At 39.8% G+C, this 26,758-nt stretch overlaps 1 protein-coding gene across 6 annotated transcripts; it reads right to left on the bottom strand.

The window, feature by feature from the left end:
• Window positions 1–703: 703 nt before the first annotated feature.
• LOC128735016 (SEC14-like protein 4) lies at window positions 704–25,865 on the bottom strand. 6 transcript variants are annotated; one of them, XM_053829471.1, is made up of 7 exons: window positions 25,775–25,793; window positions 25,174–25,552; window positions 24,717–24,865; window positions 2,940–3,009; window positions 1,778–2,582; window positions 1,291–1,445; window positions 704–1,225 (listed from the first exon to the last, which is right to left on the bottom strand). In XM_053829471.1, the coding sequence occupies exons 3-7, from the start codon at window positions 24,768–24,770 to the stop codon at window positions 1,083–1,085; spliced, it is 1,227 nt and encodes a 408-aa protein (XP_053685446.1). In that variant the 5' UTR covers window positions 24,771–24,865; window positions 25,174–25,552; window positions 25,775–25,793; the 3' UTR covers window positions 704–1,082. The 6 variants fall into 6 exon arrangements, with proteins under 6 accessions (XP_053685446.1, XP_053685442.1, XP_053685447.1 ...); XM_053829467.1 differs by lacking the exon at window positions 25,174–25,552 and having other exon boundaries at window positions 25,775–25,865; XM_053829472.1 differs by lacking the exons at window positions 25,174–25,552; window positions 25,775–25,793 and adding an exon at window positions 25,680–25,744.
• Between the last annotated feature and the right edge of the window lie 893 nt (window positions 25,866–26,758).

The raw sequence follows: 26,758 nt of genomic DNA, 5'->3' as shown, positions 1-26,758 counted from the left end.
TGCGCTGGGGAATAGTTGTAAGCGAATTTTACCTATAAAGACCCGGGTAACCAAATAGCATTACCAATGCAATTCAAATACGTCCATTTAACTGCTTTGGCGAAATGTACGAAATGATTTTCTGCTTAGTGCTGGCTATGCCTATTTGCAGATGATTAATGACAAGAAGAATTTGAATAGACAACGACTTACAACAACTATGCATTCAAAAAGCTAAAATACAGCAACGTGAGCAAATCGTACCAGAAGTATCAATGAACGGTTGCTTTACTGCTCATATTAGTACTTACTGGTTACCTGGGTATTATATACAATAGTAAGTTAATGCAACTGGCTCCTGAAATCAAATCCGAATTTATACGATTGAATATCAACTTATGAGAAATTTATCAGGCTTGCAAATTTACCATTCCGAATTTATTGAGAAATACGTAATAAGTAAATAAAAGTGCAATTTACGCGACCAATTTAGACAAATTCTTTCTACCCTCGATGTCTGTAATGACCAACCCGTATAAATATTTTTTTTTGATCAAGTATCCAAAAAAATGCACAAAAAATTGATCGAGGAAAAGTATCTGAAAATAAATGAAACGGTATATGGTCTCTTAACGAAAGCCTATGTTAGTAGCGTTTTATAATACAATGGATTTCTTTCAGTTGCTAACTCAGAAAAAGTACCTCGGATGTTAAGACTACCATAGTTATTTTATATACCTAAGATCACACTTTTCAATATTATAGCTAGTTTATTTTTATCAGTATATCCAATCATTTTACTCTTTTTCCAAGTTCTCGAGGGCATTACCACTGAAAAAAGAACAGTTCTAGCAAAACAATGCTAAGTTCTTTGGTTAAAAAAAGTCGAAATCTGACTAAAACAATATAGCACAGATATGAAAAGAGCGAAAGAATTATAATTGAAAATAAAATATTTAACCTGCCGAAGGCGTAACCGGAATGTAAAATATTCTATACCTAGTCACTCTCCCACCAATGTGAAAATTTCTTGAAAAGATACCATTAGAAGACAGTTGATCACGTAGAACCTACATCAGGTACAGGTGTTTATAAAAAATCGCCTAGTCCTCTGTAGCTTCTGCAGCTTCCTCCGTGATTGAACTGGCCGTTTGTTCAATTTCGCTGAGCGGGGTGGTCAGTAAGACCGAGTATCGTATTTTCTTGTTTTTGAAGTAGCTGTACGAGTTGTCGAACAGAACGGAATCTGAAATTGAAGAGGTGTCTTGAAGGATCTATCTGCAGTCGTTCGTCAGGGTTTATTCAACTTACAAGTACATCCCGGTTGACAAGTGATGAAGCCCGATTCGTCAACCTGGTGGGAGGCCACCCGTTTTAGTGGTACTTCGATTTCACTTTCATGAGTCTTTTTGTTGGTACATTTGATGCCGAACTTGATGTCATGATCGAAGGTGCGGAACTCCCATCTAAAAGTTGGTGAGATTATTACTTGTTGTGCTTAATGAGAACACTTTTGGAGTTTTTTTTAAAGTTATCTTATTGATGAATACTTCGTATCACAGATTCGACTCATGTGAGCGGTTAAATTGTTGCTTAACGGAAAGCATTTACTGTTTCTTTTGCTATTTGCCTCTCGAAAGATTTAAGACTTAGAGGTTCATTATAGTACTTCAATGAGAGTTAAATGACAACTAGCTGTACTATGTTAAACCTAGTTGAAGCCTCACTTCAATAAAATCAATTGATTTACAAGCCGGTCGTATATATGTGCAGCTATGCAGCGTTTTATTATACTCACTTCAAGAAGCAGCCCACATCCTCGCAGTCGAACGACAGCTTCAGCTTTCCCCCTTTGCGTATTTCAGTCTCGGAAAAGGTTAAATTGTTGTTAAAACTATCCTCTTTTGAGGTATACATCGACTCCGGCACTTTACCACCCCAGCGGAGTTTGCTCACGCATCTGGGGTTTCCGTCTTCATCCGTCATTGTTCCACCAAAATACTTGGGGATTTGAGACGCATCACAGCGTTGCAGAATAGCCGGAAGCCATTTGCTCTGGTCCGACTTGTAGATCTTGATCTTTTGGATTGTGTATTCACCGAGGAACTTTTTGACCATATTATACGCAAAGGCGAACACTTTTGGAGTGTTAATGATGTAACAGCACTTAAGAATTTCGGGATAGTTGGCTTCATACATTTTGATCAGTGAAATAACAACCTCCCCGGCGGGTCTCCAGACGTATTGCTTTAGATTAAAATTGTCCATGTCGAAGATTACAACAACCTGCCGTGCGGCGGGATTATTCGTTTTTTTGCTTTGTTCATATGCCAACTTCATGTAGCCTTCCAAGGCCTGAAGCGTCATTCGAACGATATCCGCCCGCGAAACGGTATGCAGCAGACCCCAGATGTCAAAGCCGGCGAATGCGATAATAATAATAGGGGAGCCTTCTTTGTCGAACCCGGAGAGGCCGTGTGGCGTCAGGTCCAGTAGCACTTGAGGCGTTGGCCATTTGTCGATTTCGTCAGCATTCCAGCGTTCGCGAAACTTCATCGAGTCACGTAGCATTTTTTCGGATGCTTCCGGGTTCCAGGAACGTGCTGTAACGACCAAATTCAGCGATTAAAAACATATTTACTGTCCGTAGCGGATTTGCTTCAATAACGATGTTGTATGTGCTCAACGTTTATATACTGGCTTGTGCGTGAAAATGTTTAATTCGTGGATAATCTACTGCGATGCTAGTCTACTCTCTCAAGCATGACTGTAAAGATTAGATTGTATTCACGGTTGTTTGATTTGATCTACTACTATCTACTTGAAGTGGAAATTGATCACAATTGCGTTTTGATGAACACTAATTATAATAAGTGTAGCCTTAGTATCTTTAATGCATTATTGATCTCATTTCATTTTCGTGCACATTGTTAGCTCATACAATATTTTCCTGCATTTACCTCGTAACCATCGTAAGAGATAGTAATCGTCGTGTTCAGGTCTCAGGATATCTGCTACTTGTCTTCGGAACTGCAATAGAAGAATTAGAACGAAGAATTAGTAACCAATATTAATCTATAGCCGAAGGAATGGATTCTTTATCGGTAGAATATTATTTTCAACCTAATACTAAACAGTTTAGAAACAATTGTATTTTAAGGGGGCATAGTACTTTTTACACCATATTTTTTGCCTAATTTCAAATATTTTATTCTCGATAACGCGAAAAGCGAATCGATTCTGGTTTTTTGCATTCCAAATATTGTACTTTATACTAATATTTACAATTTTGTTTGCATATGTGAACCTCTTCCCCTCTCCCCTACGGCTCCTTGAACATGATCGTTCGAAAAAAACATGATTTGCGGTACCATGGATTGGCGCTGGGGGTCTTATCCGAATTGAAAAATTCCAAAACGACATGAAAGTATATTAAATTATCTCGTGTTTGACCCATCCTTTTTTAAAATTCAAACGCATAACAAAGTGGCGGACATTCAAACATAAAAGTAAGGTTTTTAGTCGAAAAAATTGACTTTAAACATTTCTAAAAAATTCAAAAATAGTAATATCAAAAAAAGGATGGGTCAAACACTAGATAATTTTGTTGGCTTTAAAACAAAAAAAGAATCATGAGAATTGCTTGAGCCGTTCTTGAGATATTTATGGTACCGACTTTCAAAACCTGGTTTCGAGAAAAACGACGTTGAACTTTTTATTCGCCGTGTAATCGCTCCAGACATGCGCGGTACAAATAGCTGTAACTTTGTCAATTTTTGGAATTCATTGAAATGACTTGAAACACATAGGGTCAAAATGTTAATCTTTCGAAATAATCAATAAAAAAAATTTCGATTTTTTTTAAGTTGAAAAAGTACTATGCCCCCTTAATTCAAAACAACACAGTTTAACCGGTAACAGGACATTTTTCAAGATTATCGTACAGGTTTGAGCCGAAGGATCCAAAATTTCAAGAAATGTCTGAATTAAACAAACAATTTAAAAATATGAAAACAATATTTGAAAATTTAAGGTCCCCTATTTCTAAAACAACTCCCAGGGAAATTTTTCGATTTCCTCGCACATTGCATAAAACCACGGGAATGACACTTCCAATACCAACCTGTACAAAAAAAACGTAGCCAACATAGAGCGGGCCCAAGCTGACAGCTTCATAGATGGGCTCAAGCTGACAACCGAGTCGGATGTATAAATTGTTAAATTTTGTTAGTTTTAGTTTGATTTTAGCCAAGGTTTTAGCATCACATAGCTAATACCAGGAAGGCAATTGATGCAAAACACATGAAACTGTAAAAATGGTTAGGTAAATTCGTTTTGTAAAATCGCTTTGCGTTTGCCGCCTTTTTCATGTGAGCAACGAAAATGTGACGTCATATCAGCCCCCTGCATAAAACTCATAAGCTCAGCAATCCAAAGATAATATTATCTAGTAGATATTATAGTAAGTATTCTACAAAATTTTATATGATCGGAAAAATCGGGAAAACTGCGTGTTCTACTCCTACATCATGGAAAATTTTCTAAATATTTTTTTTTATTCGTCTTTTAGTGATTAAAATTTCATGACAGGTAGCGCTTTTTCCGTTCTTCGATTATGGTCGATAAACAACTAACGACAGGCAGCGGTGCTTGATCGGACGTAAGGTTTTCAGACATTACATCACTTAAATTTTAGGGCCAAATAACGTAAACAAATATGCATTTTATACACCAGCACCTGCCCCATCTTCTATTTAAAATTTGATGTCTTACATAAGAAATTGAGGATGGAACCTTGTGTCTCATTAAGTGACAGTTCTTTCAAGGCCTCAGAAATGGACAGAGTAATTGTACCGTTTGTGCTCAAGGGTCTTAGAGTTTTATGTAATTTTGAACTTATAAATGAAAAGAACAATTAAAAAACTCGATGTCACCAATTTTAACGGAAGGCTCCAATGGAAATTTTTCAATTTTCTCGGATATTCTTAAACAAACATTTTATATAAAGTTAATAAGCCTTGCTTCAATGACCCTTCCTTACCTAGTTTTCTGCTCTTTCCCCTTCCCGACTAGTTACCACTGATATACTATCAACAACTTTAAAACAACAAATTTTAAGACAACAAAACATGAGGTTGGTCCATGCCTTTATTCAGTGATGGCTAGTTAGGTTGACTAGGTTATACCACATGCTAACAATGTACCAAAAATCAACTTTATTGGTTAGTGGCCTTAGACCAGTCAGCACAACTGATACTCGGTCTACTATCCGCCTAAACTACCCGATAGACCAACTCGGCGGAGCATAACAACTGCAGTAGAACACTCCGCCCACTTTGGCAACCGTAAAACCCTCGTCTGCGGTTGACAGAACCTCTTGAACCGGGAATCTGCTTGTCGTCAACATAGCCGCCGTCCCGGACCTATCCGAGACCCAGTTACCATTTCCGGCAGGGATGCGGTATGGGTCCGAGATGATGGCAACGTCCGTCAACGACTCAGTAACTGTTTGGTACAACAGCTGCTGGGCCACGTAGCAGTGATTCAAGTTTAGTTGCGTTACCTGCACTACGTCCGTGTTTTAGTCGCCGGCGCGCCTGCCGGGCACTTCCCAAGTAACGTTTTTGGTTTTATTACACTCTTATGATGGCATTTAAGACCAAAATTGCTCATAAAAACCGCCTTTAGAGCACAATAAAACTCACATTGTTGCTTGGGTTTGGGTCTCCTGTTGTGTGCTTAGCGTCCCGCTGGTCGGTACATATCTGGCACTTGGGCGACGCAGTACAGTCCCTCGCTATATGACCCGCACCGCCACATCTCCTACATAGCTTCTATCTGGCCCCTTACAGCTCCAGGACTTGTGCCCCAGCTCAAAGCACAGGAAGCAGGCCTCCGGCTGATGGAACACGCTCAGTGGGCATACGGACCATCCCACCTTCAGCTAGCCACTTTCAGGGCTGCATTTCCGTCTACCAGTGGAAGTCTTATAGTTACTACCTGGGATCCCGCCAGTGCCTTACGCAGACGAACTGCCTCGGTAGTCACCACCATGTTACATTGTTCCTTGAGAGCTCGAGCTAGTTTGCCCGCTTCAGTGATCTCGTTTAGGTTTTTAATCTGTACGCTATCGCCGAGGACCTTTTCTGCCAGCACTTTGTAGACAGAACCCTTCTCAGTGGCATTCTTTTTGAGCTCAAGGATCATGTCGCCCGTGCGAGAGCGGCGGATACTCCGCACATCCGCGCCAAGACCCTTCAACTGATCAACGTCCCTTCTCATGGCCTTCGAAACTTCCGAATATTTCGGCCCCTCAGTTTTGAAGATAAGGGCATCGTCTTTGCTCCTCTTTTTTCTAACCACTTTCGGTGGAGCTCGATCTTCCTCTTTCTTCCTGGTCTTCTTTATTTCACTAATTCCTACTGATTGACGGACGGACGGACTGCGTCTCGTTACCCTCAGTGGGTTTTCGGTTGGCTTGCGACCCTTTGCGATCAGACGCTTCTTCGGGCCCGTGGGGGTTTGTTCTCCTGGTGACTGCCTTGCACGTTTGGTGGATACCTTGTTGTCGTTGGACTGCTCCGTAGTCGCGAGGCCACGGTGTGGTCAGTCATTGACGGGCAGGAATCCGTTTGTGCAGACCTCGATTCAAACGCCTTCTCGGTCTCTTTCTCTGCCACTCTTACTCGCGCTTCGAGTTCGCTGTGCTCCTTCGTCGCAGCACGCGTGGTGCCCCGAAGCATGAGCAGACTTTGTTTCAGGTCCTTCGCCGGGGTGCTGCGACCCGACGCGAACTCGATAATGGCATCGAGCTGATGAGACGCCGCTACCACTTTTGGTAGCATGTCTCTCTGTCTTTCCACTGCTTATATTAACGACGGGACGTTCATCGCTGCGTCCGGCGAAGAAGCAGTTGGAGCGACAGGTGTGCCGCTTCCCTTACCGCTTACGCTTGCCCTTCTGCTCGTATCCATCGGTGGAGATCTCTGGATACCGCCTCTTGCAAACGGATTATCTAATCCGTCTACGCTCACTAAAGTTAAATTTGTTTTTGAATTATTTTGTATATTCATATAGAATCCCGCGAGTTGAGGGAAAAGAAGAGTCCGCCGCATCAGAACCGCTCATGATGCGGTAAGGACTAATTATTATGGAGGGCGCTTTTACTTTTAGCCATGGATAACAGCTATTAAACCATCCTCCTTTTTTGGGGCTTTGGATCCTCTGCTCCGGTTCTCAGTATTTTCAGGTTCATCGAACATGCTTCTACTGAGAACCATCATTTGCAGGCGGAGTTAGTAGGAAGTGCTCTGAAACAATTCAATGGTAATTTTCTTCTCTTACTGTTACCCGCAATCGGAAATGTGTGTGGCGCTACTTTTGCAGTATTTCTTTCATTCCAGCTCGGTTTTGGAATTATTGATTTACTACATTTATTCATTCTGGAGTCTAGTAAAGAAAATACAATAGTTGCTCGCAGTAAATGGAAGTTTAAACATATGGCTAACTGAATTATAGATACATATTCAGATACTAAGAAATAAAAAAAGATCGAGTAGAAAGGCCAGATTACCCCGCAAGGTGGATTAATTCGGGTTTTTTTATTTAGCGTTGCTTCAATGATACTCCCTTACCTAATTTTCCGCTCTTCCCCCTTCACGTCTTGTCATAATCTGTTTGGACCTGCCTTTATTTCATTACTTAAAGTGCTTAAACCTTAAACACCTCATCACTCATTACTTTCTTCTACCGTCCCACCGTCGATTGTAAAAACTATCGTTATAAAAATTAATTAATTCTGTAAGTGTTGTCACACTTAATTTATAAAATCTGATAATCGAAACATATGCCTACTCCCTACTCGACAGCTTATCCCTGATCTTTAAGCTATGCCAGAGTTCAGAGTCATTTGTAGCTAATTAATAGGTATACCACCGCATTCGCCGCCTCATAGGAAACACACAATTTGTGTGATTTATTGAAAGTGTTTAAAGACAGCACAAAATTACAGTCAATAAATCGATCATCAGCACACGATCGGCATCTAGGAGTCGCCGGACTTTGTACAGAACTGCATTTTGTATAAGTGTGCAATTCTTGCAAGGCGCAACCAGTGTAAACACAGAATCAAGCTGCTAATTATTTTCAGATTAACCTTCGATTAGATACTGACATCGGTAATTGCACAGTCGCGTTTTTTAGCGTATCTTAAAGTTATGAGATGCGGAAAAAGTGACTTGACCTATTTCCGGTGTGTGCCTAAACTACTTTCTTCCAAAAGACTATAAATTTGTTATAAACATTAGGATTAATACCTAACAATGAAGAATAATAAAAAAATCACACATAAAACATCTACTTTTGCATAAAACGTAAGATGCAGCGTTGCGAAATATTGCACTTTGTAACGAGAGACACGTGCATAGCGATGTAGCAAGTAAAGATAGATCCGCATTCGATTTTACTACGAAACGCAGTGTTACAACATGCTTATATTAGCATACCAAGCGATAGAGAAAAAAAGTTGTTTTGGGTCATATGTCGAATGATTGATAGCACATGATTTAAGAAAAGGAAATGATTAGTTCCTAATGCTCTAGACACGGCATATATTCAGAACCGAACAGCAAGTTGAATTTTCGCCATTGTGCCTAGATGCAAATATTGCGTGAATTCAACTTTTAGCATGGCGACCTTGGCACTGACAGTGAAAAAATTGCAGACATGTAATTTTCCAATCAAAACTGGACGGAAAATTACTAGATTCGTAAGTAGACTGGTTAATCTTACCGTGAGCAAAATTCCACGTGCTACTGAATAGGCTAAACCAGTTTTGCCGCTTCACAGAAGGTTCGAAGCTGCTGAGGGCTGCTCGATGCAATTCATATAGAAACACCACTTAAGTCTGTGCCGGTCGTCGTCGCGTCAGTCGTGAATCAGTCAATCACTAGGTAAACCGCTTTGCAGCTTGTTAGAAATCGCAGTGCATTGCCACCGGTAGGTACGTGGATTCTTCTTTAAGACGCACTCAGTGGGATTGCAACTGGTTTCGAAACAGATGTTGGATGCAGATTTGTCTCTAGCTATGTTGAAAATGTGAAAGTCATGTAAATACGGCTTACAATTAACCAACAATTCTGACTTGTCACTTTAAAATAGCTAAATTTGTAAACTTTGATTCTGTTTAAATTCTATAATATAGAGCACTGATGGAACTAATCTGCATACAAAATTAGTTTTATTCATGACTCTGGCCTTCCACGGAAACCATGAATCATGAACTTTGAAAGAATAACAAATAGTATGCAATAAATTATTTAACAACCAGTCAAATACAAAACTCACTGGTTGCGTGTGGAAATAGCACGCAATTTTAATTCCGTAGCTAAGAACTGCTTCTTTTTAAAATATTTAGTTCCACCCTAATATCTCTCTGAAACTGTCATGAGTTAATGATTGGTTTGTAGCGTAACGACAAAACAACTTCCACTTGAGAGGATGGTAAACGGTTGTCCGGAGTGGCAAATGGAAAGAGTTGTTGACCTTCACCCTGTGCTCCGATATAAATATTTATTTTGTTTTAGTAATGCTGCTTCTATACGTTACACAATCTATCCTTCACTTTTAGATCTTAATAATTTATATGTTTTTTGCATACTATTTTATAATCTATCAAAATGGAATAACTTACGCGTTAGGCCTCCCCCCAGGCATTATATACCTGTCTAACAAGCAAGGCGAAAGGGATAGATTTTTAGAGTCCGTAGATTCATAGAACTGACCCAAGTTAAAGCTTCGATGATGCTGCGTGAGTTTTTAAGCTGCAAGGCTGCGATCCTACGTGACTAGGCACGTGATGATGACACAGAAATTCAACCGGTGACTTTTTAAGCGAGATAGCCCTTTATTGCCATTATATGTAAAAATGTCTGGTAAAGTTGTAAGTGTTTAACCTGAGACCCCGCTGTGTAAATTTATTTAAGGTACAGCACATCATATCCGTTATTCTGATCCGATGTTACGAACGGCTCTTGACGGTGGTTCCACATCGTTTCTCTAGCCAACGTTTGCACACTCTATAAAGGTCGGCTCACGACAGCGTCTGACTCGTAGCTCGAATTCAAACATTTATTCAACTGTCTTAATTAAGACAACTGTTATCTCTGATGCTTAAACCAAGATGGCAACCAAATCACAAGATTCGGCTGCGTGGCCAAAGAAGGCTACCTAGCTAGATCAAATTGGTACTAACAATCGAGCAAAAATGAATCGAAATATTCTGCATCGAGCTTGCCAACGCAACCTAAAATTGAAACGGGACTTTAAATTAGATTTGAAATATGTTTGGGGCAAATCAACCACTGGTTGAAGACCCCAATAAAAAAGTTAATAAATAAATAAATAAATAAATAGATTTGAAATAGTATTTAAAATGGGACCTGAATTGGTCATGAAATTAGAGCTAAAATTGAATTAATATGAAATTTCTTTACTACATATTGACCCAAACTGTAATAAACGACTATAACATAAAATCTGTTGAGCTAGAAATTTATATTTCAAACTAGCTGGCCCGGCAAACTACGTATTGCCACAAATTAGACTGTGCTGTACATAAATTGTAAGCTTTGGATGACTTTTGTCACCATCTCAAGTTTTGCAAGTTTCTGAGCAGTTCAACCTTTGATGATTCTTTTTGGCAGTTACATTACTATGAAACCATAGACTAACAGAGGTAACACTGAAGCATAATTCCATCGCCAACAAAAACGATCATTTCAAATTTCCTTTCTAGCCGAGACTCAAACAGTCGCTGCCCGAGAACATCGATTACCTGAGCTGACGCTGCTATCAGATAAAATACAAGTAAATTTTTAGCATTGCTAAATTTATGGCCAGCCGCTTTGCGTAGCGCGGACACTGCACCAGGTGATGCTAGTATTTTTTGCGTGATTTAGAATAATCATTTGAACGACGTTTTGGTGGATAATTTGTTTTAGGTGTTACTAACAGCCGTAACTGTTAGTCTGTGATGAAACCATAGGTAGTTTAATATACAAATTTTCAATTTTTCCTCACAATTAAATAGAAAACAACTCCCCCCATTGCTACGCCAGATAAAATAAAGCTGACAGCATTGAAATATACGCCGTGATTGTCTAACATTTCGCCGAATACCATTTCGCGGAAAACCAAATCTCGGTTGATCATCACGCGAAATACAGTGTTTCGCGGAATTGGAATACCAATCAGCATAACACTTGCGGAAAGTACCATTTCGAGGGTATGATCCCCTCCTTACTCGCTCTTGTTCGTTCGGATCTAAGTGAAGGAAAATAATAGGGATCACCTAAGGTAGACCTAAGAAAGAAAATAAATAAACCTAGACAGAAGTGTTTTCTGCGGGGGGAGGATGTGCTTCCAACTCTCGTGCCTCATCTAGTGTCATTATAGTCAGTTTTTGATGGTCTATTGACTAATGTTTTATGGAAGAGTCTAAAATTCCAAGAGTTCGATTAGTTTTTCAGTTATGCAACGAGGGGAGGGGTCTCCAACCATCATAGAAAAAAATCTTGCCTTCAAAAACCCCCACATGCCAATTCTATTTGCTTGATTAGTTCTCGAGTTATGAGGAAATTTGTGTGACAGACAGACAGACAGACAGACAGACAGACAGACAGACAGACAGACAGACAGACAGACAGACAGACAGACAGACAGACAGACAGACAGACAGACAGACAGACAGACAGACAGACAGACAGACAGACAGACAGACAGACAGACAGACAGACAGACAGACAGACAGACAGACAGACAGACAGACAGACAGACAGACAGACAGACAGACAGACAGACAGACAGACAGACAGACAGACAGACAGACAGACAGACAGACAGACAGACAGACAGACAGACAGACAGACAGACAGACAGACAGACAGACAGACAGACAGACAGACAGACAGACAGACAGACAGACAGACAGACAGACAGACAGACAGACAGACAGACAGACAGACAGACAGACAGACAGACAGACAGACAGACAGACAGACAGACAGACAGACAGACAGACAGACAGACAGACAGACAGACAGACAGACAGACAGACAGACAGACAGACAGACAGACAGACAGACAGACAGACAGACAGACAGACAGACAGACAGACAGACAGACAGACAGACAGACAGACAGACAGACAGACAGACAGACAGACAGACAGACAGACAGACAGACAGACAGACAGACAGACAGACAGACAGACAGACAGACAGACAGACAGACAGACAGACAGACAGACAGACAGACAGACAGACAGACAGACAGACAGACAGACAGACAGACAGACAGACAGACAGACAGACAGACAGACAGACAGACAGACAGACAGACAGACAGACAGACAGACAGACAGACAGACAGACAGACAGACAGACAGACAGACAGACAGACAGACAGACAGACAGACAGACAGACAGACAGACAGACAGACAGACAGACAGACAGACAGACAGACAGACAGACAGACAGACAGACAGACAGACAGACAGACAGACAGACAGACAGACAGACAGACAGACAGACAGACAGACAGACAGACAGACAGACAGACAGACAGACAGACAGACAGACAGACAGACAGACAGACAGACAGACAGACAGACAGACAGACAGACAGACAGACAGACAGACAGACAGACAGACAGACAGACAGACAGACAGACAGACAGACAGACAGACAGACAGACAGACAGACAGACAGACAGACAGACAGACAGACAGACAGACAGACAGACAGACAGACAGACAGACAGACAGACAGACAGACAGACAGACAGACAGACAGACAGACAGACAGACAGACAGACAGACAGACAGACAGACAGACAGACAGACAGACAGACAGACAGACAGACAGACAGACAGACAGACAGACAGACAGACAGACAGACAGACAGACAGACAGACAGACAGACAGACAGACAGACAGACAGACAGACAGACAGACAGACAGACAGACAGACAGACAGACAGACAGACAGACAGACAGACAGACAGACAGACAGACAGACAGACAGACAGACAGACAGACAGACAGACAGACAGACAGACAGACAGACAGACAGACAGACAGACAGACAGACAGACAGACAGACAGACAGACAGACAGACAGACAGACAGACAGACAGACAGACAGACAGACAGACAGACAGACAGACAGACAGACAGACAGACAGACAGACAGACAGACAGACAGACAGACAGACAGACAGACAGACAGACAGACAGACAGACAGACAGACAGACAGACAGACAGACAGACAGACAGACAGACAGACAGACAGACAGACAGACAGACAGACAGACAGACAGACAGACAGACAGACAGACAGACAGACAGACAGACAGACAGACAGACAGACAGACAGACAGACAGACAGACAGACAGACAGACAGACAGACAGACAGACAGACAGACAGACAGACAGACAGACAGACAGACAGACAGACAGACAGACAGACAGACAGACAGACAGACAGACAGACAGACAGACAGACAGACAGACAGACAGACAGACAGACAGACAGACAGACAGACAGACAGACAGACAGACAGACAGACAGACAGACAGACAGACAGACAGACAGACAGACAGACAGACAGACAGACAGACAGACAACAAAACAAAACAAAAAATGATAAAAATATTGGGAAAGAATGAAATTATAATACTTTAAAAGTGCTATTGTTCTATTTTTCTCAAATAATTTTATCATTTCTTGTTTTTGAGAAATCGCTAGTGTCCGGGCATAGAAACCTGTCCGGCCATACACGACTTCCCCCTACTATTGAAATTTAATTTGAAATATAACTTAAAATTGAACTTGGCATTATACGCCAAATTGGGCTTGGACTCCCACGTCACACAATGAGGAATCATTTTGTTTTACATTTAATTTTAAAGAGAAGGTGGGACACGTGTCCTAACTTTGTTGAGCAGCGAAAATCGTTCTCATCAACCACCCCAACAGCACCAAGAACAGTGGCATTTAACGAGCAAGATGACTTGACCAGGTCGAAGGGAACATATGGCTTTTGAGACGCCTGAAAAATTGGCGGCTACTAGTTCAAGTCAAGACCGAATTGAATGGAAAATTTGAGAGTTGAATGGTAATAAAAAAAATTGTCTTCAATTAACAATGAATTATTATCAGTTACTCATTAAGACGGAATTTATAAAGAAGCGACGAGACAATCTGAAAAAGTCGAAAAAATGAGACTGGCTCATTCACTGCATTTGGTAGGGCTTTACAAGGCCAACTGGTGGATGTTTTGTGACCTTGAATCACAGTTTATGCTTATTTTATCGGATTCATTTAATTTATTTTTTACAGCTGACAAGATTCCCTTGAACATAGTAGCCCATAAAAGAATTTGATAAATGAAGCCGTAAATATGATAATTTTGACCACATCTATTGATAGAAAGACTTATGCTCATCCAAAGTAGTTTCCGATTATGTAATGTAGGGTAATTTGGGGGAATTTGGACACCCTAAGCAAATCACCTATTATCCCAAAATCTATGCATCAAAACTCAAAAAAGTTGAATCGTATACTGAGATTTACTTGTTTTCTGTTTACCAGCGGAGTTTAACAATTGTATCTAGCTTAGTTTTGCCAAAACAGGTTAAAATAAAAATAATGATTTTTTGGCACCAAAATTTTGTTTGGGGTGATTTGGACACCCACTGGGGTGAAATGGACAATGTGTAAAAAACGGTTGTTTTTAACGAAATAACATACTGAGGCTCAAAGCAGATAACTTAGGAACACATATCAACTAATAATAGTGTTTCGAGCTCCATTCCGTCTATCTGAGTGGAAGAGCCAGTTCATAAGTTATACCAATATCACTTTAGTTTTTTCGCAAGTAAACAAAACCATACTTCGATGAATCTAGATCTCATTTAAAGTCAAATTCGACATTTGTCACATGCAAGTGCTCCTGCATTAGTTCCTGGTGACTCAGAAAGGGTGGTCAAACCTAAATCTGAAGATAAAATGATAGTTCGACATATCGATTGGGATAAAATAGTTAGGATAACAAAATGAATGTGACATTGACTCAAAACCCATTCTTGATTGTCTATAATGATCTTTTCGGTGGATTCTTCAACAACTTTTTTGTACTTTTACGGTATCTAGAATTAATGAGACCGAAGAAATGGTTTAAAATCAACTGGACCATTTCACCCCAAAAAAACTGTCCATTTCACCCCACACAGCATACAACAATATGAATTTAAAAAATTGGATTTATTTTTATACAATCTAGCTATAATTTTCTATCAAACAGTTTCTCTTATGTAGCCAAACAGAACTGCACTGCACAATAATTTGAAAAGTTTGTTAAATCACTGGAAAAACCTTAAAACCTAGAGCATCAAAATTACATTTGGTGTCGTTTTAGGCAGTTGTTTTGTTTACATTTACATTTCGCAACACCTGTCAAAGTTAAACCCAATTTTTTACGTTAATAATGGTGTAAGAAGATGAGGAAGAAGTTGAGAATAGTGTGAATGCAGAGAAACTGCTACTTTCCGAGATAAAGCACCTGTCCATTTTACCCCAGGTGTCCAAATCACCCCAAACGACCCTACTATGTATACGAGTCAAGCTTGTGGATTTGGAAAGAATGTGAATGAACCATCTTCAAAGCAGAATTTAAATAAAACAATAATCATTCGAAGAGAAGAAACATACAGTATAGCAAGAATTGTGAGTCATGTAACTGCGATATATGGCCTCTAGTTTACGATTATTGGATTTATACTATGCGGTTTCAATTTTCTCACCAGACAGTAGACTTGGCTACGATGATTCGCGCATTAGAAAAACATTTTCTATGTGGGTGGTGCGTCGACAAAGAATATCAATCAGAAAAAAAAATCACATAACAACCTTTAATTCTACTACCATGTTATTATCTAATGATAGAGACGAATTTACGTATCTAACACTAGATGATAACATGGTAGTAGAATTAAAGGATGACATTTATTCTTGTTTTTTTTTTTATTTTTTCAGGTATTCTTCTAAAACGCTCAAATAAACAATGGACAATTTCAGATAAAAACATGAAGTAAATCCAACCATTTACAACAACAAAACAAATAATTGAAAACTCCTAGTTTGAATTCATTTTGATCAAGGATATCGCCTTGAAATCGGAAAATAAGCAATGGTAAATCATATATTCCCTTTCGCTTTGCCGCTTCAAATGTTATAGAAGAATAAACAGTGCTTCGAGTAGTTCGCTAATTGTTGTAAATATAACCTACAAGCTTCATCGAGCTCAAAATCAAGGTGAATTTGCCCCTCAAGGGGCTTCTCGATTTTTTGTTGTTGCCAGTTTGAACCACATTCAATCAATTATTTGATCGATCTATCGGATGTTTTAACAGCTCTGCAGAAAACTGGTTATCAAATCTGGTCCATGTTTTGCAATCTCTGTTATAAATTTTCAACTTAGAAACTAAAACGGGCGGGTTTTATGGGCATGCTCAAGATTTCTTTGGTCGCACATTTGGCATCAATAGATATCGTTTTATTGAACGACGAACCCTTGAAAGGAAATTTTATTAACATAACCCATGATTATTGAGGCTACAAAATGCTTTCAATCTTTACAAACAAGTTTGTTTTTCGGAAGGGTATGGAACTAAAAAATTAAAAAGTGATAATTTTTACAGATTCGGAGACTTAGAGATACAAGTTAGTAGATCGGTATCATTCATCAAAGAAGCGATTGGCCTCAGCTTTTTACGCTGACTGTCTTTAGATAAGTTTTACTATGCAATTAGCGCCTTTTATGGTCGAGTTCACACATTGCAATGAACATTTGTTTTTGGATAAAATCAGTAGCGGACAAGTGAAATAACTTAAGCAAGATGATCATATATTACTTATAATGATTGTAAAGTCTAAAGTAGTTCCTCTAAAGTAGTTACTGCTATTCTGTAACCAATTTCACGAAAAGTTTAAATAGAAACTTAATTTTCCCAAAAAAGCGTCTTATTCCACGGTTGCATCTGGATTGAAACAAAAAAGAGGCAGAAAAACAACAGCTGTCGACCAAATTCACGGTCAAGTGATGCCCCTGAACGCGCACGGCCTAAAGTAAAGGGTACCGGTTGCGCCTGAGCTGAGGTGATCAAAATCTTTCGGATGTTAAATTATCATGTCACTTTTACAGTTGAGCCGTCAAACGTGATATCATTCGCTTGGTCACCAGTAAGGCTAACTACTGATTGGCAGCCAGCAGGTCGATATTTTTATGATGCGGTTGCCATGAGTAGCACGTGGTAATTAGTTTTATGGTGGCTGTTCTACCAGCATTATTTATTGTGAACCGTTTCATTTGTGTTTATTTGTTAGGTATGTTTTCTAGAGAAACTAATTACTAAACAAGCCTTCTGGTAAACGCTGTTTTACGAAACCTAAAATTTAGAACAAGATCCAGATTCTGCTTGCACGTCACGCTTGCCGGGTATAACAATCAGCTAAAATAGATCCGTTGATACACGCTGTCGGCAATGTTAATGACTAATTGTCCTTGAAACTGGTTTGTGACTAAAACGCTAATCGTTCTTTATGTCGTTCAAAGTCACACGTATGCATGCTTTGTCTTTGCACTTGAAATATTTCCAAGATATCATACGAACATTGACATAGTTATAGCTTCTCGTGCTGGTTGTGCATACGCTAATAAAATGCATGAAAACAGGTTTACTGCTTTAATTGATTCTGGTAACAGGTTTTAGAAAGATATAAACGGTTGCATGACATCTTTAAAGACAATAAAATTTTATTCGGCGAAAGCTTAGACACACATTAAAAATCCTGAGATGATCCATGAACATTTTATTAGTTTTGATAAGAGATCTACGTCATAAACTTGTGCAATTCAGCAAACCGAAAATAAAATGCACGGTTACGATCGAGCTCCGCGGAGGTAGAAAGATAAATATCGCTTAGCACTTACTTTGCTCAATCTTTACTTTTTGCATGAGGTGTGTTTCCTTACTTAGCAGTTGGTAATAATGCACATAGCCATTGCTGGACGGTGTTTTTCACACGTGCCGCTATGCCTATAGACACAGTTCCTTTAACGGTTGGGAAATTCTGCACATGCATTTTCTGCTTCAAATGGCCGCTTGTATGGCCGTGACGGTCTGTAGGGTATTTCTGCAGCCTATCTACATAGTTATATCTTCACTTGATGAACTTATTCATGATATGAAAATTGTGTTTTGTTCTCGTAACAATCGAAAGATATTCTCAAGGCTGGTTAAAACTATTGTTAATACAAGATTTGTGTTTCTCCTCAATGAGTCAGCAATATTTTACTGGTTTAGTTGAATCCTTAGTGATTGGCATGTTCTATGACAATGAATAAATTGGACAGCATTCCTAGGGTCTGAAATTAATTATGATGATTGCTAAAACTAGTTTGATCAAAAGGACCCGGTCCTGATGAGTTGCCACCACCAAGTTGTACTGATGCTCTCGCGTACCCCGTCAGGAGCTTGTTCAACTGTTCGATCACAGAGAAGTACTTTCCAACCATTTGGAAATCTGTCTCAATCACACCGATTCATAAATCTGGTTCTCTCAACGAGGTGGAGAACTATCGCGGGATTTCTATTCTTAGCTCTCTACATAAAGTGTTTGCTAGTGTGGTGCACAATGAACTCTACCAATTTGTTAAATCTTGATGTGCTACGTTTCGGCTACGGCTTTTGTGTACAAAATAGAAAAACGACAACAGATCGACGCTGTGTATGTCGATTTCGCCAAAGCTTTTGATAACACACTTTCTAGCGGTCGAAAAGTTCAAAAGAATAACGTTACCAGAATGAATAATATAATGGATCCTGTCTTATCTTACGGGTCGCAGCTCAACAGTGAAGGTTTGCGGGTTTCCAAATTCAACGCGGTGTACCTCAGGGCAGCGTACTGAGGCTATTACTATTCGTTTTATTTATTAACGATTTATGTTGAAAATTGAAATCGTCAAAATTATTATACGCTGACGACCTCGAATTTGTGGAATAATCACGACACTGACAGATTGTTGTGCGCTTCAAACGGATATAAACACGCTCATGGTTGGTGCAGTTTGAACGGAATGGAAGCATACATGAACCAATGCTGCATAATATCATTCAAATTCTAATCTAATTTCGTTTGATTACATCAAGACAGTAACCAGTTTGGAACGTACAACTGTGAAGGATTTGGGAATTCCGATCGACAGCAAACTAAGATTCGTAGAACACCTCTCTGCTGTTACGGCTAAGGCATTCGCAATGTGGGGGTTCTTGAATAGAAATTTGAACTGAAGTTTTTAGAGCGTCTTAGTAGAATACGAAACCTAAAAATAAAAAATAAGAAAACTTATCCAATTTAATTCTACTATGTGTGTTTTATTCAATGACAGATACGTATTTCGCCTACGACTTGCAGGCTTCCTCAGTGTCTGTTTTCGAACACAGACACAGTTCGAAAACAGACACTGAGGAAGCCTGCAAGTCGTAGGCGAAATACGTATCTGTCATTGAATAAAATACACATAGTAGAATTAAATTGGATAAGTTTTCTTATTTTTTATTTTTAGAAATTTGAAGTTTTTTATAGATATCTACAGTTTGAAGATCTTGCATTGCTCGCTTGTACACAGTGTTTTAGAGTACGGAGTGCAAGTGTGGGCACCGTATCATGTAGTTCAATCGAACATCGAACATATGCAAAGGCAGTTTTTTTTTCGATACACCGGAATCTTGACTGGAGGGATAGGCTAAACCTACCACCGTATGAAAGTCGCTGCTTGCTGATCGGCCTACCAACGTTGTCAAGTAGGCGAGTATTCCATTCCTTCAACGTATGATAATATTCGACCTCCTAGGAGGCAACATCGACTGTGCGGATATATTGAGCAAATTGCGGAGGATTGCAGAAAGGGGATGGACTGTCCTGTATGTTATTCAATATCGCTATTGAAGGTGTGTTTCGGCAAACGCGCATCGAAACGAGAGGAACTCTTAGCCTTTGCAGATGACCTCGACATCATTACTAGAAAACTTGAGACGACGGAGGCAATCTACGCTAGAGTAAAAACGGAGACCGGGAGGATAGGGTTACATATCAATGCTTCGAAAACCAAATATATGGTAGGAAGGGGCTCCAGAGAAAGTAACGTTTGCCTCTCACGGACAGTAACTATTGACGGCAATGAATTGAAAGTGGTTGATGAGTTCGTATATTTAGGATCTCTGGTCACCGCCGACAATACTACGAGTAAGGAGATTCAACGACGCATTCAAGCTGGAAATCGAGCTTACTTTTCCCCCCACAAGACGCTTCGATCAAGGAGCATACGTCGCCGCACAAAGCTGCCAATGTACAAAACGTTAATCAGACCGATAGTCCTTTGCGGATTTAAACAGTAACTTTGCTTACGGAAGGCAACGTGCACTTTCCGTATTTGAACGAAAGGTATTGTGGATTATTTTTGGCGAAGTATAAACGAAAAGCGAAACGAAAAGTGTAGGCGTATGAACCACGAGTTGCAAGCACTCTGGAGAGATTCTCATCGTACACCTGGTGAAAGTTGGGAGACTACGGTGGGCCGACCATGCCGCAAGGATGCCGAACGACTGTGCAGTGAAATCCGTTCTCTTCAAGAACCCTGAGGGTACCGGAAATAGAGGGGCTCATCGTGCTAGATGGCTCGACCAGGCTGAAGCCGACTTGGGTGTGTCGAGACGCGCAAGGAATTGGCGACGAATAGCCCAGGACAAATGGAGAGGAATTCTTGATACGGCAAGAGCCACGCCGGCTCTGGGCTGATTGATATATATTATATTTCGTAACCAGTAAGTGATAGATAGTTACTACATTCAGCAAAGTTGCTCATTTTAGTATGTTCTACAAGTTTTCTTAAAAAGCATTTTTTTGGATGCTTTTAAAAAAACAAAAGTTTGTATCGCCCTAATACACCTAACAACAACTTGTCTCGAATTCGTTGAGGGTCTCGCCACCCGCAAGTCGCCTCAAGTTGATCTAGCCATCTAGCACGTTGGACCCACCTATTTCTAGTGTCGGTGGGATTCTTGAAGAGAACTTGCGACGTGACTGGTCCACCAAAGCCTCCAGGCTTTGGGAGGCACTTTGATCGTAGCATCTTGCATTGGAAAAAGTAGACCCGACTTTCAGCTTGAATGCGTCGTTGTTTCTCCTTACTCATATTATGGTTGGTAATCAATAGTCCATGTCTGTGGGAAGCGAATGTTGTTTTCTCTGGCGCCGCTTCCTATCGTATATTTGATTTATCGAAGTTATAAAATACCCGTTCGCAAGCCTCCATGGGGAAACGCGCATCTCCGTCGATTAAAACGTGCTAGATCCTCTGCTCTGCGCGCACATTTCAGCGATCACGCTGCCAAGCCACCAAGCGAAACTTTAACCGTGCCTGTAGTGATTTTCGAGCGTACAACCGTTTTTTGTATAAACAATAAATACTAGGAATGCAAGGATATCTCCGCAGAAATCCGAAGAAATTTTAGTCATTTGTCAACTCTAAGAAAAACGAAGACGGCCTACCTGTTGATCTGTTTCTGGATGATCGTAAATCCAACGTTGCTCGCGATAAATGCAACCTCTTTGCTTCTCACTTCAAGCAGGCTTTTAAACGTGCTCCTGCTTCCTCAAAACAAATTACTTATGCTGTTAAAAACACACCTAACGAAGTCATCAACCTCAACGTCTTTCGTGTAACGGAGGAGATTGTGAAAACTGCTTGTGAAAAAAATTGTGGATCACGGCATCTTCCTTGCTAGGCTGGAGAAGCTGGGAGTTTCCGCACCGTTCTGCAAGTGGATACATTCGTACCTAACACACCGTAGGCTGAGTATGGAGATCGGATCAGAGTTTTCCGACTCGTTCAACAACATCTCTGGCGTACCACAGGGGAGCAACCTTGGACGTTTGCGTTTTTCTCTTTTTATAAACGAGCCATCAGCTCTTCTGCCACCAGGCTGTCGATCTTTTTATAAAACGGGTCTAGGATCGTGAAATGCACTCGTACAGAAAATAAACAGCGAATTTAAGAAACGTGGTTTATTGTACGAGAATAACTTTCAGAGTAAACAAAGTGATACAATGTAATGTATGCAAAGGTATATGAGATCGTAACTATACATATAGGTAGCATTCGCAAATGCTGGAACATCAAGTAGCGAGGGGTTGTCTACCCTAACATTTTATGCCGACGATGTGAAAATCTTTAAAGGAATTAAAATGGACTCCGACTGCATTGAACTGCAACACCTTGTGGACAAATTTGAAGATTGGTGTTCGGATAGCATGCTTACCGTCAGCATCTCAAAGTGCTTCGCCATCTCCTTTCATCGTAAAAATAAGCCTATAGCTTTTAGCTACGACATGGCAGGACATTTGTTACAACGCGTCTATCACATTCGTGACCTTGGTGTCGTCCTAGATAGCGCACTAACCTTCCGTATACACTACAACGACATTATCTCCAGAGCCAATAAGCAACTTGGATTTAGTTTTAAAATCGCCAAGGAGTTTCGTGACCCGTACTGTTTTCGATCTTTGTGCTATGCACTTGTAAGGTCTGTTTTGGAACTCGGATCAGTGATCTGGTGTTCATATCAACAAATTTGGATCACTAGAACCGAAGCAGTGCAGAAAGAATTTCTGCGGTATGCTTTGCGCAGTCTTCCATGGCGCGATCCCAGAAACCTTCCGCCATATGAGGAACGCTGCCGTCTGCTTAACTTGGAGACTCTTGAAAGAAGACGTGCCAACGCTCAAGCCACGTTCCTGGCTAGATTGCTATTAGGAGATATTGACAGCCCCGCTGTCATGAATCAACTGAATCTGTATGCTCCTGAACGACCCCTTAGAACTAGGTATTTGCTGCACTTGCAGGGACGAAGTGCAAACTACGGACTGTACCACCCTATCCGATTTAAGGCAATGCGGTTCAACGAACTCTACGGTTGGTTCGATTTCAACATGACGCCTAATTTTCAACGACGACTCTCTCGTAGATGATAAATTTGTAATTGTACTATTGTATGTATTTACTGTCATATGTGTTTATCATGAAGACCATCTTGTGTCCGATGATTTTTTCTACAGATAAACAAATAAACAAATAAACAAATGTCAGTCCATCCCTTTAGCGTAATCTTCTGTGCGATTCGAAAGGATTCGAAGGCCTCCCGAAACATAACATATAAGTCAGCGGAAGACGAAATTTATTCTGCACCTTGGTGACAAAGGAATGCATTTTGTATTTTTAAAGGCCTTTTGTTGCCCTCATTTTCAGCTCCAACATACGCATCACTGGAAAGTTCTATAGCACAACACTCCAGGATAGGCTTGATCAACCATGTCAGCGTCTCTGGGAAACCGTTCTGCTGCATTATCTGCCATAGCTGTTCACGCTCCACTGTATCGCATGCTGCCTTGAAATCCACGAAAATATGATGCGTAGAATATAGCAACTAAACTAGAGAGTAGAAATCTAGTTTACAATATTTGACAAAATAAATAAATGAAAATAAATGAACCAGTATGCTTTGTGTTCGACTTTTTTGCAAAATGTTATTGCCTTCCAGTTCACCAAATTTGTTAATTTGTAAAACTAAACTCTTTTGGACAATTAAATTGGTTCTTTCTCAACTGTTACCGAAACAAAAACTGTCAACTTTCGTCGCATTTTAGATGTGACCATATCTTTCAATTCTTGTCGACAAAAATATTAAAATATTGGAAAAGAGCACCAACGCCACTAATAAACTTTGACAGCTTTTATATACATAGATTTAGAATCACCTCTGTCGTGACTTATAAAAGCAGACCCATCTTCCACTTCCGTCGGCGCGGCGTATTAAAAAGGTGATAAAATATAAAAAAGAATGTAGGTATCAAGATCAGACAAGTAAACTATATCATTGTATATTTATAGCATTCTATGAAGACCAATGATCTAACTTCGCAAATATTCAGCTCCACAGCTCAAGTGGACCAACCCTCGCTGTTTGTAGAACTAAATTTAAAGCTTAGCGTTTTTTAGGGACGTTACTGTCAGCCAAGTTTACTGTGAATCACTTTATTTACTTCGTATGTATACAATTCCCAGACAATGTTGTTTATTATTCACGAAGTTTCAAAACAATTATCAGCGTACTGTGGTTATGATTTTGTGCATTCAAAATTAAGATTTATTTTTTTAATTTTAAAAATCAAAAAAATTGAAGGAAAGCAACAGATATCTGTTGTTGAGTGTATCAACCGCAGCGCATAAATCACTGTTTGAAGGTCTCAAAAAATAATTAAGTTCAAAAGCGTACCAATCCATGTTAGAGTTTTATTGTTATGTCAGATTATCTACAGTACTGATTGGTTATACGGCGTTTATGGTATGGATAATTAATATTTTATGCATTTAGACAGGTGAATACTATTCCCATCACGGTAAAAGTATTGAACTGTGTCTGTGTTTCATTTCAGCAATTAATGCAGTAACAGACTTTTCACAGTCACATGCATGTAGGTATGTATATGCCGTGCATGTATCGTCGTGAACAAAACATCAAATATTTCGATCTCACCGAGATGATGCACTTACCTTCATCAGAGCGAACCTCTCGTCATCCTGCAAGGCTGGCGTTGTTGGAGCCATCACTGATTTAATAATTTCCTAGCTCTTTATTTAACTTCTTTTAGCTGGCGCTCTTTCAGTGGTAGCTTTCAGCTGAGGTAAACGGCCTGATGAAACTGCAGAAAATATGAAAGCTTTTGCTGATAATCGTGCAACTCGCTGGCTGGCAATCGATTTTAATCCATATAGGTACCTATTTATTCAAGTAATTGAATGATTTTTCTAGAATCCGAATCCAACGAGACGCTGAGTGGATTCAAATTATGTTTCACGAATGAAACGAAACTGAATCAAAACAGTTGCCTGACCATCGATTTGCGAAGTTGTTGCCTATGTTTTTAAGATGCCAATTTAATCACTTGATAAAACGTTTACGATATTACAGCTTTATCGTTCCTAATCATGCACTTTAGCAGACTCATACCATAAATTAGTTACTGATTGCGACGAATAACTTCTGAACACCTTCGATTTCTTTTCGAATGCTTCGGAATTAAAATATCGTGCGGCGATAAGTTATCAGTAAACTAAATTTAGGTAGACGTTTGTTGCTAAACAAAGCAGAATGTACCGAGCTGGCTTCTAGTTTGCAAGATTTGGTAACCGGAAAGAACAACACACACGCGTTTTTTTTTGCGCAATACACCTGGTACAGAATCGCTTCACTTGCACTGACCACTCGGAAAACTGCAAGTATTCGACCGAACTGAAAACTTGATGGGTAGGAAATCAGAGCACGGTGTATAGGAAGGTGTTGAGTAAAATAGTGCAGGTAGCCACCCCGCCCGAAGGTTTCGCCAATGCTAGTAGCAGAAAAGAGAAATTCCGGAACGTCACTACACTAGACTAAGTTACCCGGCCTTCGGCACTGTGCCATAGGTCGACCTTAATCTCGCCACACAACTGCTTTAAATACAAAGCAGCACTCACTATACCGAGCACGACCTCCGGAAGCTAGGTTTACTGTTTTCATAAACAAAAAAATGAAAGCGCGCTTTTTTAATGTAAGCGTAAAAAATCGTTACGTTGTTTTATCCAGGTATACGTTGTTTGGACTTGACCGCTCTCGCGTTCGCCACTCGCCATGAATCACTGTAGACTGAATTTGTGAAGCGCAGCTCGCTAAACTGAAGTCATGAACGGCTTGAAAGAAAAAATAAAACAAAGAGAGTCTCTCAGCAGTTTCCACGGATAACCCGTCGTCGTTGATGTACTGTCTGATTCCAGGGTGGATTTACTAATCAGTAACATCTTTTAAACTTTTTCATAAAAATTAAATTTTCATTATTATTGTACTAATTGATATGCAGCTCAATTAACATTTTCCATTCTCGACCGCAGGATTAAAAAATCACCCACAGCCTTTGAGGATCTAACCTATATACCATTTGGCTACAGTCAGCTATCGGGTATTGTTAGATTATATTACTGCTCTTGTCGTAGATTGTGCACCGATTATTATCGCAAAGCTAAAAATTGCATTTCACGGTACAACGGCGATGTTTGATTATCGTGAAGTGTTTTTTTATTTGCTTAGTCACAGGTTAATAGTTTCGTTTGCTATTCGTGGGCTTACAGCGTTGACTCGTAGATTGAAAGTTCAATGCGAGATCTTACTGCAAAGAGCAATAATAGAAAATTTAGTTCATTTCCTTCATCTATTTTCAAGTAAAGGGAAACTGGTTTAAAGAAATGGAAGGATGTATTTTTTTTAATTATTTTCAACGTTATTGAACAGTTTTTATAAAATATTTTGTTGAATATCAGCTACAAGTTAAAACAACCATGCGTTTCCTCAATTTTTTGAATCAATGTAAGTGCCTAGTTTATTGTAATTATAATAAACAATGCACCTACATCGATTCAAAATAAAAAGGACACGCATGGTTGTTTTAACTTAAAGTAGCTGATGTTCAAATAAAATCTTGATTTTTAAATTTTAAATTTCTTAATCCTTTCTAATATTCCTATTATTTTTATAGATGGGTTTTAGTTTTATCAGGTGCGAT

Source organism: Sabethes cyaneus, chromosome 2 (assembly GCF_943734655.1).
Source record: "Sabethes cyaneus chromosome 2, idSabCyanKW18_F2, whole genome shotgun sequence".
In the NCBI taxonomy this organism is placed as follows: domain Eukaryota; kingdom Metazoa; phylum Arthropoda; class Insecta; order Diptera; family Culicidae; genus Sabethes; species Sabethes cyaneus.
This window is presented reverse-complemented; position numbering and strand designations above follow the sequence as displayed.

Bases quoted from the DNA above. Each gene is read 5' to 3' on its own strand.
- LOC128735016 (XM_053829467.1), bottom strand. From the start codon at position 24,770: ATGGCTCCAACAACGCCAGCCTTGCAGGATGACGAGAGGTTCGCTCTG. The intron at 3,010-24,716 runs GTAAGTGCATCA...CTTCTATTGCAG, and splicing joins AGAGGTTCGCTCTGATGAAG to TTCCGAAGACAAGTAGCAGA. The intron at 2,583-2,939 runs GTAAATGCAGGA...TGGTCGTTACAG, and splicing joins TCTCTTACGATGGTTACGAG to CACGTTCCTGGAACCCGGAA.